Source organism: Atractosteus spatula, chromosome 7, assembly GCF_055471065.1.
Source record: "Atractosteus spatula isolate fAtrSpa1 chromosome 7, fAtrSpa1.hap1, whole genome shotgun sequence".
Taxonomy (NCBI): Eukaryota; Metazoa; Chordata; class Actinopteri; order Semionotiformes; family Lepisosteidae; genus Atractosteus; species Atractosteus spatula.
In genome coordinates, this window is record NC_142712.1 from 46,091,647 (window position 1) to 46,104,808 (window position 13,162).

Sequence of the window (13,162 nt, forward strand, 5' to 3'; positions counted from 1 at the left end):
GGTCTTCCGTATCCAAACTCCCGTGATTTTTCAACACATTTTCCCGAAACAAAAAAAGGACTAAAAGGATTACAGTATATCAAAGGCCCACCATGTTTTTTTTTTTAAAAAAAGATGCAAAGGCTGTCAAATTATCCTGTGGTACCTCCTCTGAATAAATACAATCGCACGCAAAATAAAAGCCGGAGTGCTCGGAATTCTTTTAAAGTTGCAAATTGCAGGAGGGGAAAAGGCAGGCCGGTGTAAATTATATTCATAAATTTAAGAAGAAGGAACGAAACAGCCACATAATGCTGGGTTTTTTTCTGTTAGTCTTTCTCTGCCTTTCTAGCGTTTGCCCTTCCAATTCTTCAGCACTGCTTGACAGCAGCAGATCCAATAAAAGCACCCGCAAGGCCTGACCTCCAGCCTTTACTGACGTTAATGCAAATGAGCCGAGCCGGGCTAATCAGCGGCAGCTTGCGCGCGGCGGGGTGGACCCGGCTTTCCGAGGGAACTTTAAACACGCGCTGCGCGAGCCCAAGGCAGCACGAGAGGAGTGACTCATTTCACGCGCCGACCGGGGAGAAAAATACTGCTCCTTTTCCGACCGAATCGGCGAGGTGACTCCCCTGCTTTCGTGGGCTACGCGCCGCCCTGTTTCACTGCCACGAACAGAGACTGGAATTCAAGAACTTCTAACCATTTGCGAATTCCCCGTGTGTCTTGCGTATCAGTCAGCTGGTATAATAGAACTGGAAAAGGCCCACACAGAACCAATAACTGAAACCACCCTCCCCCCCAAAAAAAACAGAACTGCGTGAAAGACACAGCTGTCCTGTCGTTTTGTAGGGTTCTAGTGGGTCCAGGGAATTACCAACTATGCGCGTTTGTTTTCATTCGTTTCTTCATGCAAGTTACTAAACATCATCCTTTCTGGCTGGTAAAACACGAGCTTTATCGCACAACGTTTCTTGAGACTGACGTTGTTAACCCAGGTGTCCTAGATGAACTCCACTCTGGGCTTGTACAATCTGGCCTCTCTTGACACTACTGGAGACATTGTCTCACTCTCCTCCACCTGACCTGCTGCCCTTCAGTGCTGAACGAACTTGGTCCCCCAGTATATATAAAGAACTTCAGGATGAAAAGTTAACCAAATGCAAGGAATTCTTCTCATTATAAGTTTGTCTAGCCTAAGTAGTGCTAAATGTTAATTAGTCTCTCGAAAAACACTTTCTCAACACTGTAGTTTTTTAGATTAAAATCTTTTAAAAGTTTCACCTTGAGAGTGACAATAAAATCAAATTAAGTCCAGGACAAACTGGGCTTATTTTCATGCGAAAAATAAACTATGCTGATAGCATATGTATACCAAAAGATTAAAAGCCCATGTTTTTTCCTCTGTCAGAATGTTAGCTTTTGATAGAATAAACTGCAAACAGGTTGTGCCAACTCAAGTCCCTGCACTAATTACACAAGCATTGTTACATGAATGGATGACACACTTCAAATCAAGACAAGTCCGCATCTTTCCGCATCTTTGGTAAACAGAGTGTTGGGAGAGAAGGCCAGATGATGAAATTACAAACCCTGCGTACACTAACAACAAACCACACATCATGTATGTTTTCAATCAAACTAGCTGAGGGTGTATCTACTGCTTAGATTACCTGCAAGAGCGCTCTTAGGTCGCGTGGTTCTGGAGCTCTTAACATGAATGTGTTCAGCACACTTGCGCACAGAAAATGTAGCTTCAGTGCAAAGGTTGGTTTGATTTTGTGAAAACAATTCCCTGCAAGTCATATTGTCCAGACCAAAGACTGTACATCAGTGCAGGCCCTGAGAAGCCGGCACGTTGTAAAATGGGCTCCCGAATCTGCTCACACATTCCTGTCTGCACTGGGTTTACTGGGAATGAATGACTGTGTTGGTCCAGGGGTTTTCCATATCGCTCTCACTGAGTTTTAGTTCGCTAATGCAAGACAGTTTTTAATGTTACAATGCGCTTTCAAAAATCCAGCTTAACCCTATTCCAATATATGTTTTTTTAGCAATGTACCTTACAATAAATTGTATATAACTACGTATATATTTACATACTGTACGTGCTGATATTTAGGTAGCACCAGGGCCCTTTGTTTCCTAAGAACCCTGCTTGCGGTCTGTTGTCTGATTTCGGGGCCCAGGGGTGAAAGGAAAGATTTGTTTCTCTGGACTGGCCCTGGCTCTGGCTCTGGCTCTGCCACTGACTGCCTGTGCCTCCCTTAGCAGCACCCCGAATCCCCCTGTAAAACCGCGTCACTGCGACGCAGTTAACTGCCCGTTCGGATTGATGCTGCACTTTTCTACCCTAAAGATCACAAAGCGCTCCTGGTATAGCAGGGGACCCCACTGAAGCGCTGCCCCCCCGCACAGCAGATCAGGGGGAGGAGTGGAATGAGAAACTGCTTCACCCGGTGAGTTAAGGAGAGACTTGTGGACGGTCAGATTGTGCAACTTCATAGCGGAATATAGGCAGCACTCCTGGGTTCACACCCTTCAACGTATGAAGAAGACACGGGATCTGAATAATTAATATTAATATTCTATCTCTCCATCCATTTTTCAACCTCTTCATCCAATTTAAGGTCACATCTCAGCAAGCAACAGGTGCAAACCAGGGTAAATCCTGGACAAGACAATTCCACACAGACACAGACACAGACACACTCCCACTCCCACTCCCACCAGGGCCAATTTTCTTCTAAGCCAATTCCCCTAGCAGCATTGGTCTGAACTGTGGAGCGCCCAGAGGAATCCCACACGAACACAGGGAGAACATACAAACTCCACACAGACAGCACCCCAGGAATTGAACCCAGGGCCTCAGCGCTGTGAGGCAGCAAGGCTAACCACTGCTCCGCAGTGCTGCCCTAATGTTAATATTAATAATCGAATTAATGATAAGGAGGACCTTGGTTTAGTGTCTCAGTTGAGTAACAGATCACCTCCTACTCACTGTACAGTAAGCCACCTGGGATAAAAGCACCAGCTAAGTGACTTTCAAAATCAGAATGCTAGTCAACCCGTGTTTGCCAAGAAACGTCTGAGTAATCCAATTTAGCAATCCATTCCTGCGGCAAAGTCAATGAGATATGACCTATCTCTCTCAGCCGGGAGCTGGGTCGGCTGATCCCAGGGACGTTGCGCAACAGGTTAATCATGGCGTCTGCCCACCCCTGAGACTGGTCGAAAACCGGAGAGAACTAAAGCAAAAAGCTTTTTTTGGGACATCTTCTGAAAAAATCATGCCACACACAAATCAAGGCAGAGGAAGTGGAAGATATTTCCTTGCACATAGCTATGTCCTTGACCTTAAACCTTTGTTCCATTCCCAGTTGTCAGAGTTGTCTTTTCTGCTCTCACTCAAGGCTGATGGGATGTCTAGGAGGTTGTCTTCAGCGACGTTTGTTGAATGCAGATCTAGACAGATCTGTGCACGTGCTCCACAACAGAGAACTATATAGCAAAAGTCTAAAGAATCTATGCACTAGAATTTCTTTTCTGTGTGGACTGAAAGTGAGGGTGAAGGATGGAAGATAACGGCAAATCCTTTGCTACCCCCTTTTTGTTCGGAGGCGCCCAAGATATTTCCTTCATTTGAAAGTTGCTGCATGATGCCTTCATAATCCCTTCATACTGCTACACAAGACATTGTGATCACAAGCATAATGCTTTAAAGGGACATGCACAAATTACCTAATGTGTATAAAAGTCATGACATTAATTCTAGCATAGCAGCGTACTGAGCACTATACATTACGCTAAAACAAATGTCATGACCTCTTATCCACACGTTATGTCATTTCCAATGTACAGTATTATTCATGTGATCATAACATCTTGTGTAGCAGTCATGAAGGGATTATGAAGCCATTATGCATCAATATTCAAATAAAGCCTAACTGATATTTTTTAAAAAATACAGTTTAAGTAGGTAGTTGCGTCAGCATGTGTAGGCTGCAAAGGAACAAGTAAAGGTTTATTCCATGCTGAAAAGAGAAGAACTCTCTTTTCAGGATGGAATAAACCTTTACTTGATCCTTTGCAAAAACACAGTTTGCCTATCATGCCTGAAAGAATTTGTTTCAAACTATCAGTAAAACCCACCATATCACATAAGGTATTAGCATTCTTGCCACAGAGAGAAACGCTGCTACCCCTTGTAAATACTGAAGCCCAACACTTACATGACTGCTGATACTGTAATTGTCATAGGTGCAATACATTGTGATACGTTGGCTTGACAGCTAGAGTTGTCCCTTACACCCAGCCAAGCACTGACCTACACCTTTTAAACTAAAACAGCAAATCACTGTCAGGTTCTCCAGTAATTACTTTGTGCAGTTTTTGTACGGATGAAGGGTGTAGCACAACATGAAAGAGAGGACTTCCTGAGTTACATTTTGTCGAGGTATTTATACTGAGCTGTCATCTAGGACAAAGCTGTTGTGTACATTTTCAGATCATTGTTGCACACAAGGTCACGTTTTCACAAGTTCTGTTTCTGTGGCTACCAACAAAAATAAATATAGCATCAACTCATGTCTTCAAGCGACCTTTTCAAATAAGTTAGAAGGTCAGCATGCTTGCCAAAAAGGAAAAAAACAGCAGAAAAATTGAAATATGTTTAGAAGAGAAAAGGTTAAGATGGCCTCTCACCATCAAACCACAGGATTTATTTGTGTTGATATTTTGGCAGTATGTGTAAAACTGTAGTTACACTATAGTTTTAATGTATATTTAAAATCACATGGCATCGACGGCACAAGCTTTCTGAGCAACACCGGTTCCAGGCACTCTACAGAGAGCACATTTTCCTCCTATTCAGAATTTATACCCACATACCTGGAAGACGGTTTGGAGTCTGAGCTTTCTACATTCCATGCCACACTCCCTCACGGTGACTGTGACTTTTAATTGCATGGGGTGATGTAAAGTTTTGTTTCCATTATTATTTCACCCAAAGAGAGAGTTTGATGCCCTTTTGTGGTTGCTGGTTAGATGTGTAATTTTTACAGGACAGGCTTTTGATTAGGGCGGCACGGTGCCTCAATGTTGACCATTGCTGCCTCGCAGCACTGTGGCCCTGGGTACTATCTGTGTGGAGTTTGTATGTTCTCCCTGTGTTTATGTCCATCACAGTCCATGGCAGGGCACACACACAGACATACACACTCACACCAGGGCCAATTTTCCCAGATGCCAATTAAGCTACCTAACTGTCTACTGTTAGACAGTAACTACAGGACTGTGGGAGGAAACTGGATCACCCAGATGAAACCCACACAAGCAAAGTACGAACATACAAACTTCACGCAGACAGTACCCCAGTGCTGTAAGGCAGCAATGCTAAAAACTGTGCCACTATACCAGATTGGCTAATAAGTATTCTTATATGGCAGCCTCGTCTTCTGCATAGAGCAAAATAAAAGGTGCTTTAACTGTATTACAAAGGAATATTCAGATTTCTATATTGGGTGATGAACTTGTGTCCGGCAAATTAATATTTAAAGTAATAAATGCTTTTATTCCAGTCTATGCCTCTATGACATTTAAAGCAAATGTTGTAAATCTCTGGGCCAAGTCCGTGTTAAAAACTTCTGACATTGGTGTGATTCTCTCTGCAGATACGGATGCTGTCACAAATCACATACTTGACAGATGTGGAAGAAAATGAATGTTCAGGCTCTGGCATCTACAGTGTTAAGAAAAGTTATGTCTGTCTTGGGTGTGGTGTGCGGGCCCCTCAGCCACTGAACAAGGCAGGCAATGTGTTGTCTTGATCCGTTTTTGAAAAAATTAAAGTAAATAAAAATTGGTCCTCTACTAAAATTAATCTTCTATGCTGTCAAAAAAAGATGCCACTTAATATCAGAAAGTGACATATTTGGATGGTTTAATGTCAGGGATTGGAAGTTGTGAAAACAGTCAAACTTTCCTGTCAGTATTCTGGTGCAAAATCTAGCATTTATTAGAGAAACGGTGAAACATCTAGGTGAGTTGATTAGAGAAAGAACATCCAAATCTCTTTTTAATGTTACTTAATATGTCATGTTGAAATATAATTGCAATCTATTATTTAGAGCCAGCAGGTTTTAAATGTGTAGTATTACATTTTCAAACTTCAAAACAAAAAGGAGTAGGAGTTTTGTCAACTAGAATGATGTCTAATGATTATGAAAACTGTGAAAAAAATATAAAACACACAATAAACAGATGTTGGAAAATAACAGACACATTCCAATGCCATAGACTCCCAGGAACATTAACAACTGTCATAAATGTGTGTCTTCAACCTTGGAAAATGAACATTTTTGCAGATGGATTTATTGTTTACAGGTCCTCTGACAACAGTCCTAGTTAAGCATCAAAACCACCTCATTATGTTATGGTGTGTTTAAAACAGCAAACTACCATTTCAAACAGAACAGCCATTTTCTCAGCCTAAAAAAGTATCATCATTTTGTTTTGTACCAATAGAGTTAGGCTCCACCTATTTGACCCTATTACATCATCTCAACAAAAAACAAAGCAGAGATATTTCCGGCCTACATTTTCTTCCCCGAAACAATAAAACTTAAGGATTCCCATGGCGACATGACAATAGACCGCTAATTCTCTCACAAAGGCTGCTAATCATAAACCCTTTGCTGCCGCTGGGTAGAATGTAGCCAGTGCATGAACTCACAGAAGACGCAGGATCTTTGTAGTGAGAATTCTCCACAGGCACACATGAAAACAGCACAAAGTCAGCCACATCAGCTCCATCCGAGCTAATCCTGACCACACCACTAGTATATGTTACAGCCATGGAGCCCATGGGGATGATGTACTATACATGTGGGCTCTGAAAATACAGTAGTGCTTTGCAAGGATTTGAACAGAAGAGGCATCCTTGGGTATAGGTTGCAGCAATACATTGGTCTACCTAAAGAACCTCTGATTCCACAAAGCCTTGACCCAGCACCTTGCCAAGGAAGTGTAGTGTTGAGTGTACAATGCAGATTGTGCAGTATAGAGTGTACAGTGCAGAATGCATAGCGCACAGTGTAAAGTGGAAAGCGCAGAGTGTACAGCCCACCCCCCTTGGCCAGGGATAAACAATGAGCTCTCCAGACTGAGAAACACGGAACTACAGGTCAAGGAAAGCCTGTAGCCACAGGCACAGACCGGAGGCAGGGGTGTGGAGTCGTTGCTGTGGCTCTGGACTTGTAACTTGAGGGTCTTGGGATTCAAATCATCAGGTGGGGATTCTGCAGGTGTCACCTGTGCGCCAGGTACTTCACTCAGATTGCTGCAGTAAAAATGCCCAGCTGGGAACAAGTACTAGCAGATAAACACTTAATGCCAGTCAGAGTGAGAAGCTCAGCGATCCGGGAGAGCCTCAGGGCAGAGTCGCTGCTCCTCCAGATCGAGAGGAGCCAGCTGAGGTGGTCTGGGCATCTCATTAGGATGCCCCCCGGTCGGCTTCCGCTGGAGCTGTTCCGGGCACGTCCCACTGGGCGAAGACCCCGTGGCAGACCCAGCAGGACACGCTGGAGGGATTATATCTCTCGGCTGGCTTGGGAGCGCCTGGGGATCCCCCAGGAGGAGCTGGAATGTTGCTGGAGACAGGGAAGGCTGGGCTGATCTACTCGGCTTGCTGCAACCGCGACCCTTACCAGGGAAAGCGGAGTGAAAATGGATTTATGGATAAATAATTAATAACCGGCGGCACAGTGGTTAGCATTGCTGCCTCATAGCGCCGGGTTCAATTCCGGACCTGGGGTGCTATCTGTGAGGAGTTTGTATGTTCTCAATGTGTTCGTGTGGGTTTCCTCCAGGTGCTCCGGCTTCTTCACACAGCCCAAAGACATGCTGGTGGGTTAAATGGCTTCTGGGAAAACTGGCCCTGGTGTGTCTGTGTGTTCCCTGCAATGGACTGGTATCCCATCCAGGGTGTACCCTGCCTTGCACATGTTGCTTGCTGGGATAGGCTCCAGCTCCCCCGTGACCTTGATTTGGATGACGTGGTTAGAAAATGCCTGGGTGGATGAAAGACACTGACTCATTGTGGGAGTGTCTCACACAGTGACATTCCCACCTGAAATCTTCATTAGGTGAGATACTGCATGAAGTTCAGTGTGTTGAAGTTATTAGAAATAATGCACTGTAATTAGAATGCATTTAAACCAAGGATTGAGTGCAGAAAAAAGTCTAAACCAGCAAGCAGATCAGTTTCTGGCACCAGTTAGCACACATGATGAAGTGCCCAGTCAAAGCCAGCAGACACAGGAGTCTCCCAGGACCAGGGATTGACAAGCACTGTTTTGGACTATGAACACCAAATCAAATAAATGAACACAGATCCATTGCTGAAGGAAGAACCGTGAATGAGACTTCTTTGTTTGAGCTGCAAAGCTCTTCATTTTCTCCATATTGCAACTGACAGTTGTGCCATCTGGTTACAAATCCAGGCTCTTCCAACAAATACAAACTTGCAGTTCTGAGAAGAGAGCTCTTTTTTCAATTGGCTCTATATCTGTAGTGCATGTACTACGCCGAAGTCTTTCACATGTGTACGCACTGGTGAGAACAGTACTTAAAATGGTGCCCACATCCCGGATGGGACAGGGTGCGCACACACAAAGGGACAATTTAGAAATGCCAGTGAGCCTTGCCATCGTGTTTTGAGAAGGCTGAATTATACTGGAGCACCTGGTGAACAGCCACATGAATAGAGAGGAACTTGCAGACTCCACACAGATGGTCCCCTGTCAATCAAACCCAGACCTGAGAGACAGCATCACTAATGACTACATCTCAATGTTGCAGGAATGCTGTTCAAACATTGTGAGTGGCCTGTGTGACACAGTGCTGATCTTGTCCTTCCTTCTGAAAATTGGACATCCACTCTTTTGGCTATAGAAGTACTGTACGTTGATTATGAAAATCACTACATCAGCTCAGCAGATGATAACAGTCACAGCAGCTTCACCTATTCTGAACTGATTGCAGCGATTTCCACCCTCAAGGCAGGGAAAGCTCCAGCACCTGACCACCTGCATCCTGAACAGCTTACCCACCTCTCTGCACCTGCCTTAGAATGGCTACTAGCATTTTTCAACAATTGCCTATTACTAAACAAAATGCCTAAGATCTGGAGAACAGCAAAAGTCATCGCTATTCTTAAACCAAACAAACCACCTGAGGACCCAAAAAGCTACCGGCCAATCAGCCTCCTCTGCATCACCTTCAAGCTTATGGAAAGGCTAATATACAACAGAATAGGCTCTATCGTAGACCCACAGCTCCCAAATGAACAAGCAGGTTTCAGGACAAATAGATCAACAACCGACCAGGTCTGCTGTATGGTTGATGATATCGAACAATGCTTCCAAGAAAAAAAAAAAGCAGGTGCTGTTCTTGTGGACTTAACAGCAGCTTATGACACAGTCTGGCATAAAGGACTCATACTCAAACTGCTTCGTACCATCCCAAACAAGAAAATGGTCCTCTTTATCCAAGAACTAACTCTAACAGATCATTTACCTTAACACTGGGCAACGACTAATCCAGGAAATTTTACCTTAAGAATGGCGTCCCACAAGGCTCAGTGCTGGCGCCAATACTGTTTAACATCTACACAGCTGGCCTGCCATGTACAACTGCCAAAAAGTACATATACGCAGACGACATTGCTATTATACATTGCTCCACAGACATCAAAGCAATAGAAACTACACTATCGAATGACCTGAACAAGCTGAACTGCTACTTCAAAGACTGGAGGTTAAAACTTAGCATCACCAAGACAGTGAGCAGCATTTTCCACCTCGCCAATCGCCTTGCTAACATAACAATCAACGTCAAGTGCGAAGACGAAACTATTCCATTTGAGAAAAGCCCAAAATATCTAGGAGTTGTCCTTGACCGCTCACTGACCTTCAAACAACATCTCGAACAAACAGCAGCAAAAATCCAAGCAAGGAATAACCTCTAGATCTACGCCTACTGAATTGCTACCAATTCTCAGCGGCATCTCTCCACCTAACCTTCGCAGAGAAGCAAGTTGCATCAACCTTGCACTGAAAGCCTCCGATGACTCCAACCACCTGCTGCACGATGCCATCTGCAACCAGAACACCACAATCCTCCGATTAGAAAACCGGCACTCACCTTCTAACACAATGAGGCACCTTATGAAAGAAGCAAACAACGACAATGGCACTAATTGGGCTAACAAAAAGTGGCAAGACGCGTGGAATAATAACAACCACAGACTGAAACAATTTATTGACAAAGTATCCAACAAACCCGCTGGAAATGACCTACCCAGACAAGCCTGGGTCAAGCTGAACCGACTAAGAACCGGACATGGCCGTTTCCGGGCCACCCTACACAAGTGGGGTCTCACTGATGACCCAATCTGCGAATGCGGAGACAGCAAGGAGCAGACAGCCGACCACATCCTATGCTCCTGCCCTCGCTTCAGATGCCCTGGCAGCTTTATCGATTTGGATGATGCCAACCGCGACTGGCTGAGGCACCTGACTGTGACAATATAACTATGTAACTTCTGCATGTTAAGCTCATACGAATATATATATAATACATCTGATGTACCAAAGGGATCAGCTTTGTGGATATTTCTATTGCCCCCAAGTGATTTTATTCATGAGTGTAGCTTTAATTCTCCATTCTGTGCTAATGACCAATTAAAAACCATCTAGCAGAATCTATCTCTGTCTACACACTGACAATCTACAATCTATCTTAAAGACATTACAATATTTCTGTATTCTTGCAAAACAAAGATGATGTTATTTAATTCATGGCATTTTAATTATCAGGATCATTTAAAGTCAGTTTCAGCTCCCTGTCAAAGCCATTGCTAGAAATCCCATTTTCTTTTCTTTTTTTTTGATGGGTCACAAGTTAAAATTTGACCCACATACTAGGGCTGTCCAATTTTAATCTTTGGAAAATAGTCTGAGTGCAACTTGCTGACAAATCAGATAAGTGTTGCCTTGTGTCTTTCAGGTAATTTAGAGTGGCCTTCTGTAATTTATTGATCGTTTATCTGCTTGGATGGTCTAATCTTAATCTCATGCTTGTTCTCTATTGCTTCATCTAGGAAGGGCTAGAGAACAACACCAGCCTGGATTGACTCCTAATCTATTTCCTTATTGATTTAAAGATTGGCTTGTTGACATGCAGGGCACTAGATGACTAGGCTGGGCTATCTGGTTGAACAGATATCTGCTTGCTCTCCAGAATGTAAGGATGGAGTTTCTACTTGTTCACAAACAGGAAGACAAGGGAGAGTTTCTTATGTTTCAACAAAACAGCAAAAAATGATACGAAAAAAAACATTAAAGCTGAAATTACTTTAATTGTTCTCAGGTTTTATTAAACCGATCCTGTACTGATTTGAATTGTATGTCTTCCAGCCCCACTCTTGTCTCCTCCATACACAATGTAGTAAATTTCAGCAAAAAATCAGTCTCAATGAACAGTAGCTAGAATCACTCTCCTGGTTAAGCAGTGCCTGTGCATTTCAGGAATATTAATTACCGAGATTAATAGAAAATCTGAAAATGAAAAAGTTAAAGGTTAAAATTAATACAAAGCGAGAGGTCGTTTTTTTATGTCAGCATTATACTGAATTGAACTGAATTATAATGACGTCTCACGGGAGGCTATATGGACGTGATCGATTTAGCAAATAATTAACAGGTTAAATCATTGCTTTCGTTTCAGAAGAGCCTGAATTGCCCTCTGTCATTCTGTACTAAAATTATGACATTTTCCCATCACCGTTGAGGTGCGGGGGAAAGTTAGTGGCGGGACCTGAACTTCTCTACCAACCTACCCCAGTCTACCTGTTTTTCAATCACAGCTCATCGATGTCGGTTTGCGACTATCGCGCGTGTAGAAATCTCGATTGAGACGTGCTGTGATCCCCTGCGTAAATATGCACAAAATCAAGTAAGTCCTTTCCAATCTTTTACAAACAGAAAGAGATATTTCCCCTTTAAATAATACGGCCAAGTCTTTTTAATCTTGTTAGTCTATTTACCCTGAAAGGAGTAGAGCTGCCTACTGCCATCTGTCAACTTTCACACTCAGGCGCAACAGAGTTTAGGAAAGAAAAGTACAGTATTTTGCGCTTCATACCTCATGCCGTGGTCCATTTTGAACCATATCTGCCTCCAGAGAATGTGCAATGTTCTGTTCTTCCATAATTTTTAAGTCAGCTTGATACATAATTCCTTTCGCCAAACGCTCCCGCGTAGCAGTATTGGGCTCCTTCTTGACGTGCAAATACAACTGAAGATTTCCAGATTACAAATATCAAAAGCAGCTTTTCTGCGAAAGATGCCGTGAAGCCCATCGCTTCATTTTGATCTTGTGATGCGCTCAGTTCCGACCGATCTGAAAAGTTTTACTGCATGTTCCCCAAAGAGAATTAAAAAAAAAGTTGTCAGCCTATGGTGTAGCGCTTTTTCCCTTTTTGAACAGATATCTATCGAACCTCGGCGAACGGGTTTGGAGGAAACCGCATTCTGCAAGAGATGTGATGTGAGGTCCTGTGTGAGTGCTGGGGTCCTCGGCACCTCCACACCTCCGCGGAGTCCGGTCCCTGGAGCTCAGTGCCAGCACGAGCGATTGTAAACCCCTCCTCCCCTGCGCGCAGCGCTGGACCGGGGCTATAAATGAAGCACTAAGGTCACTCGGCAACCAGCGCTAGTTTAACGTCATTGCGGTTCATAAAACTAGGTTAAACTACCTCTTTTACCTCATCGGTTGAATTATGAATTAAGCAAATTAGATGAGGTTCATTTTGTTCGACATGAGAGAAGAAGAAAGCGTGGTTGTGTAGTTCCAAAATAAGTATTGATACCATCCTTCTCGATTGTGAATTAATTCGCGTGGGTGAAATCGCCTTTTTATCTGGGTTTGCACGTCACTGTCAACTGTAAGGAGTTTCTGGTTGATTCCTTCTTAAGTCTAAAGTTCAGATAGTAATTAACGTTTTTTTTAATACTGTACATGTCACATACTGTACTTTAAAATGAAGTGAAACAGCATAAGAACTTAATGACTTCAGCACTTGGAGCAGCACTGAATTATACAGCGTACCGCAATATTTTAC

General features: G+C 43.3%; 1 protein-coding gene across 1 annotated transcript in view; it reads right to left on the reverse strand.

The window, feature by feature from the left end:
• Positions 1-12,679, reverse strand: part of pde8a (phosphodiesterase 8A) — a 75,797-nt gene extending 63,118 nt beyond the window's left edge. The window contains exon 1 of the mRNA XM_088921679.1: positions 12,184-12,679. Coding sequence (XP_088777805.1) covers positions 12,184-12,273 — 90 coding nt within the window. The 5' untranslated portion in view covers positions 12,274-12,679. The remainder of the gene's footprint in view (positions 1-12,183) is intronic.
• Between the last annotated feature and the right edge of the window lie 483 nt (positions 12,680-13,162).